The sequence below is a fragment of the Mastomys coucha genome, unplaced genomic scaffold (assembly GCF_008632895.1).
Source record: "Mastomys coucha isolate ucsf_1 unplaced genomic scaffold, UCSF_Mcou_1 pScaffold16, whole genome shotgun sequence".
In the NCBI taxonomy this organism is placed as follows: Eukaryota; Metazoa; Chordata; class Mammalia; order Rodentia; family Muridae; genus Mastomys; species Mastomys coucha.
Window position 1 is genome coordinate 10,135,647 of NW_022196898.1, and position 6,629 is coordinate 10,142,275.

General features: G+C 35.5%; 1 protein-coding gene across 1 annotated transcript in view; it reads left to right on the forward strand.

Moving 5' to 3' along the window:
• LOC116094275 (arylacetamide deacetylase-like 2) overlaps positions 1–5,381 on the forward strand; it is a 44,516-nt gene extending 39,135 nt beyond the window's left edge. Inside the window, exons 4-5 of the mRNA XM_031376160.1 lie at positions 2–65; positions 3,495–5,381. Coding sequence (XP_031232020.1) covers positions 2–65; positions 3,495–4,097 — 667 coding nt within the window. The 3' untranslated portion in view covers positions 4,098–5,381. The remainder of the gene's footprint in view (position 1; positions 66–3,494) is intronic.
• The last annotated feature ends 1,248 nt before the right edge of the window (positions 5,382–6,629 follow it).

Below are 6,629 nucleotides of genomic sequence, written 5' to 3' on the forward strand. Positions count from 1 at the left end.
CCACACGCATCTGCATTATGGGAGACAGTTCTGGGGGTACCTTGGCAGCAACAGTGACTCAACTGGTATGTTATATGTGTTATATATGTTTTAATCCTAATGCAAAAGAAGCTATGTCTGAACTACTTTTATACTGTGATCTCTGAAATTTAAATTAAACAAGTATCATTATCCATTTTGCATGATATTAATTTAGATGTGGCTTCGTTGTCTAATGCTAAGGACAGCTTTTAAAATTCTACATTTCAGAGGTTTGGGCAAAGTTCAGGACATTGAATCCAGAGCTGTGTGTTTGCCAGGCAAATACTCTACCAAGGACTATGCAACTTTCTCTTTTAAGCTTACTTTTTCGAAGCAGGCTTTTGATTAGATTCTATAAATTGCTCTGTAGTGTGTGCAGACCTTTACCTTGTGAGCCTCCCACCCCAGCAACTCAAAAATCAAGTATTAGAAAGCTGTAATGATAACCATGGCTTACCCTGACAATGTCAGGTAAAAGTCTACCAATTGCTTTGAATTGTTCTATTCATTTCTCTTTTTCCATTTTATTAGATATTTTATTTATTTACATTTCAAATGTTATCCCCATTTCCTGGTTTACTCTCCAAAAACCCCATAACCCCTACCAACTTCCCCTGATTCGTAGTCATTGTATTCCCCTACACTGGGGTGTAGAGCCTTCACAGGACCAAGGGCCTCTTCTCCCATTGATGACTGACAAGGCCATCCTCTGCTACATATGCAGCTAGAGCCATGAGTCTCACCATGTGTACCCTTTGGTTGGTGGTTTAGTCCGTGGGAGCACTGGGGTTACTGGTTAGTTCATATTGTTGTTCCTCCTTTTGGAGCTGCAAAATCCTTCAGCTCCTTGGGTCCTTTTTCTAACTTCTCCACTGGAGATCTTGTGTTCAGTCAAATGGTTGGCTGAGAGCATCTGCTTCTGTATTAACAGGCTTCTGTCAGCAAGCACTTGTTGGCATCCACAGTAGTATCTGGGTTTGGTGACTGTATATGGGATGAAGCCCAGGTGAGGCAGTCTCTGAATGACCATTCCTTTAGTCTCTGCTCCACGCTTTGTCTCTGTAACTCCTTCCATGGTTATTTTATTCTCCCTTCTAAGAAGGACCAAAGTATCCACAGTATGGTCTTCATTCTTCTTGAGTTTCATTTGGTCTGTGAATTGTATCATGGGTATTTTGAGCTTCTGGGTTAATACCCACTTATCAGTGAGTGCATACCACATGTGTTCTTTTTGTGATTGGACTAACTCACTCAGGATGATATTTTCTAGTCCCATCCATTTGCCTACGAATTACTCCATTGTGTAAATGTACCACATTTTCTGTTGGCATTCCTCTGTTGAAGGACATCTGGGTTCTTTTCAGCTTCTGGCTATTGTAAATAAGGCTGCTATGAACATAGTAGAGCATGTGTCCTTATTACATTTTGAAATTTACTGAATTTTTTATTTTTCTTTAGTCTTACTATCCAAACAGTAGTGTTTCCTTCTGCAAGAATAATTAATTTATTTTGAGAAAACTACCCTTGCATGTCACCAGTATAAAAGTCCAATGAAATGCCATCTTCTATAAACTAAAAATACTCAAAAAATGTCTTGGGACATTTTAATGTTTCTTTGGTGGGGTCATCAGTGTACAAAAAGTCTCTGAAGTCGGTCATGGCCCTCTAATAGAAAAACACAAGTAGATGAATTAGAATACATAAGATATGTGTTTTGTGTTGTAAATAAACATAACAAAACTATTTCATTTATTAAGTACAAAGAGTTTCTTAAGAATCTAATCCCTTTCATAATGAGTCTTACTGTATAAACAGTAATTTTTACCCATGGAAAATAATGATGTTAAAGTATGGAGAAACACTGTTTAACACTGTTCATAGACACTACAAACACACACACACACACACACACACATATATCATGTGTTTAAAAGTTCATCACAAGTTCACAGAAAAAAGCAAATTGTAACTTGAAATAGAAGTTTACAACAGAAGATGTTTACATGCATATATATTATGAGTAGTTATCTGGCTAAACATCTATCACTTGTCGCAGCTCCATAGGTTCACTGAAAGTAAAAAACCACAACTAAGTTATTAGTGAAGTTTTGTATAAATAAATCCAGTCAATATTATATCTGCTGCCTTGCACCTATAATAAATTGTTATTTCCTGTTTTATAACCTTTGGCTAATTGTTTTACAACTTCATGGAATGTGCTCTGAGTAGTAGAAAGTCTGGTTAGTAACTACAAGCAATTAACTGGTGACATATGGGAGACTGACAGAGTTCTCATTGCAGTTTGGACTACCAGAAAAGGATGTAATAGTTTCCCACTACAAACGAGCTTAATAATCATTAATATAATATTAGGAATTTTTATAGGATCACTATTAAGAATTAAGAAGTCACTTATTTGTCTATATAGCATCACTACAAGACAGTACATCTTTGAGATCTGCAGAGATCTGTTCAAAAATGATGTGCTAATACCTAGTGCTTATTGTATATACTTAATAATAACAGGAAAAGCATATTAACAGCAGCAACATTCCCTAAAATGAATTCTCTTAGACCTTACCTATAGAGCAACTTCTGTACTTTTGTGTAAGTCCTTTGCTTTTATGAGGTTACAGCCTTGAGAGCATTTTTCATAGCTTGGAATTTCTCAAGGATTGGCAGCAGATATGGTTACTGTTGCAGAACTGCTATAGAAGCTGGTGCTATTGAAGTACTCATGATCAAAGGTGACATTTAGGTTCACTGCTGCAGAGTGTACAAGAAGAAAAGAATGTAGCTGCAGACTCATGACCGCTCTTATTTATGATAAGAAACAGAGCCTTCCTATCTTCTTCTGATCTAATTTTCATATATTATTCTCTGTATTGTCTATCACAATATACTTAAATAAATGTTAAAAGCTTGCTTAAGCATACCAAGTTCCATTAGACTTTATATGTAAGTATTGGCAATTGTATTTCATTATATTTGTAGATTTTGCTCATTAAATTACTCAGGTCAAAAATTCTTCTAGGGGAACTAGATATGGTAATACATGGCTATTATTATAGCATCTGGGAGACTCAAGCAAGGGGATAATATGTTCCAGAACAACTGTGAGATATTCACCAAGACTTAATTTAAATAAACACATAATAGCTAAATTTCTAAAAACAACCAAATGTAAAAAAATAATCCAATATTACACATAAAAATCTTGTCATCCTCACTAAGATACTACTAATGTTCCTGTTGGTTGTCCTATGTGCATAATTGTGTGAGCAACAGAGTATATATTGTTTCTATATGGATGAGAATGGGATGGCACTCTCATATCTCTAAACTAATAATAAATGTCATGAGAAAATTTACTAGAGTTTCAGATGAATTTATTTACCTCTGGCTACTAACATGAAATTGCAAGTCCTTCTCTTTGAAAGCTATTGATTCATTAGAGTTCATTTTATTTCTAGCTACAGAATGATCTAAACTTCAAAGATAAAATTAAAGCACAAGCCTTGATGTATCCTGGCCTACAGTCACTTGATACTTTGTTACCATCCCATCAAAAGTATCAACATGGTCCAATTTTGACCAGGGAGATGATAATTAAGTTGGTGTGCCTATATGTGACTGAAGACAAAGTTCTACTCCAGGCTGCACTGAGAAATGAGCATATGCCAACAGAGTCAAGACACCTGTTCAAATTTGCTAACTGGAGTGACTTTCTTCCTGAGAAGTATAAAAAGAACCATGTTTACATTGAACCAGTTCTTGGAAAATTGAATGCTTCCTATCCAGCACTTGTGGACAGCAGGTTGTCCCCTTTGCTAGTCAATGACACCCAGTTACAGAGTTTGCCATTAACATATGTTGTCACTTGTGAACATGATCTCTTAAGAGATGATAGTCTCATTTACATCTCACGGCTTAGAAAAGTTGGGGTGAAAGTTACTCATGAGCACATAGAGAAAGGAGTACATGGAGCCTTATCATTCACCAGAGCTCCAGTATTTTTAAATTTAGGATTAAAAATAAGAGATAAGTATATTAATTGGTTAGAAGAAAATCTGTAAGTCAATAAAGCATGCAGCTGGGTAATCGATAAAGAAATGTGAAAGGAGAAATCATATGACATGTAAATAAAGAAAATATCTAATAAAAATGTACAAAAAAGACAGTTATATTTTGAACTATTGTATGATGAATAGGCACAAAATTAACTGACTTGTGGATAAAGCTACCTTTCAAATTGAGTAAAGGTTACTGTATATGCTTGAGAAAGTTACTTCACTTACTTGATCTTAGAAATACTTAGAAATACTTGCTTCATTATCTGTATTAATTACCACTTGTGAAAAATGCACTTTGAGTAGTTAATAGTGTCAAAAGAGTAGAAAAACATGTGTTGATTACATGCCAACATTTTTTAGAGGTTTCATGACAGTGATAAGCCATATTTGGAATGTATCACATGAAAAAAATAACTTCCAATAAAAGTGGAAAGGAGTCATGAGGACTGGATGGGTTGGCACATTACTCTCCAGCAGCCCAGGGGCAGAAGGGCAGTCAGGTAGACAGATTTCTGTGATTTCAAGACCAGGTTCGTTTATGTAGGTAGTGCTAGGACAGCCACTGGTGTTTAGTGACACATTTTTTTCAAAAAAGTAAATAAAAGAAGAGTAAAGAATAGAAACCATGAATAGGAGAAGTGCAATAAGGTATAATTGTAATGACATTTGTAATGATTGAGCATTGAACTATACTGCTATGGTTTTTCCAGTCATGTGCTCTCTATCCATTAGCATAATCTGCTCAAGGTGAATTACATTAGTTGTTCTTTTTACTCACTGCCCCTGAAATTTATATTCTGCTTTTTATAAGAACACTTTGTTTATTAGAAGACGTTTACTTGATCATATACTGTTCTTAAAGGTTGAACATTTGCGCCTTACTTACATTTTTGTAACATCAAATTTGATGGATACTTATGTGGATTGTATTTATTGTGGGACAACGCCTCGTAATGCATGATGGTAACCAGCTAACTATAGATTGTAGGTAGAATTATTTATTGTACTTTTTTGAATTTTTGTAATGAAGCATTTTGCACACAGAGACTGTATTTTCAGAGAGTTATGTGAGTTGATGATCTCCAGACATGCTTGCTTCCCTGTGATGATAGAAAACATACTGCTGCAAGCACAAATCAACTCATAAATTGCTTCATTTCTACTCAGAAGCATTAAAATTAATGTTCAATTTTTCTGATGTCCTGGTGATCCTGCTCCTTGTGTGTGGTTATTTGACTTATATGGTGCTCTTTTTCATAATGCTGAATAAACTTTGTGTAATAGAAATTAAGTGTGTCTTGTGAATTTAGTTGGTAATGTAATCCTCATCTTTAAAAATATTATTATTAATATTTTTGGCAGCTAGAGATGTATTGTTCATCTTGAGTATGAATACTTCATTGGTGTCTTAGACTTTACCATATGAGCCTTTTCCTTGACATCCAGTCACTAAGCTGTGGCAAGAGCATCAGGAAAGATTGACTAAAATGTTTCTTTGCTGTTGTTTGTGAAGTGATAACATCACAAGTAAAATTACTCTGCTTGTTTCATTTGTGAAAGAGGAAGAGTATTGGTCATGATATCAAACCAGACTTGATAAAAACTGGTTTTCATGAAGTATTTTTCACAAATTGAGGGAAAATTAGAAGGACATAGGAGAATATGGAAAGGGAATGCAGGTTCCTCAATTCATAGCTTTTTGTTCCAGAAGATATTTGAGGAAGATTCTTGAAGAGAGCCAGAAGAGGGTATTTAAACATAACACATAGAGGAAAGATGAGAACCTAGAGTCCCATAAACCACCAACACTGAGCCTCATTTGCAGACTTCCCATTTAGGGAGACAACAAGAGGAGTGTTTGATGTAAATCTGTTACATTATTCCTGGATGTTCAATTCTTTGTTCATTACAGGGAATGGGTTTTGGAAATTCCCTGGAAACCAAAGGCACACTTATTAAAGTATTGGAATTTTAGTCAGAATTTGAGAACTCTACACTAGATTGATATACATAAATGAAAATTGCTGAGAAAGAATCAGAAGTGGTTAGAGTAGTTTGGTACACCCAGAGCCCCTTGCTCACTCCAAGCATTAACATATAGTCATCTATACTAAGAGTAAAAAGGTTAGGAGACTGGAGCTTATGGGATGATGGGCTTTGATCCTAAAGCTAAGTGAAAACTTCTACTGAAGAACACGAATGGGGTTTTACAGTCACTTTTCAGCCAAGCAAGACTGCAAACTGGACCCCAAAGTACCAATTATCATTCAGGAAGGAAAGAAATTCCTTGTTCAGTATGCATGGGAAAGGCCCAATGGGAGGGTCCACTCTATCTTTGATCACTAAATTCATACTTAGGTCTTGGGCCTTTGAACTGTGACATAGCTAAGCACAGTTATCCCATGGTAGCTTGCTAGTATAAATGAAGTGTTTCTAAGATTCCTCTCTGTTTCTTGAGCCACTCTATCAAGGAAGAAATACTTGAAACTACCCTGAAGTTTCCTCAAGTAGAGACATGAACATCATTCCAAACTT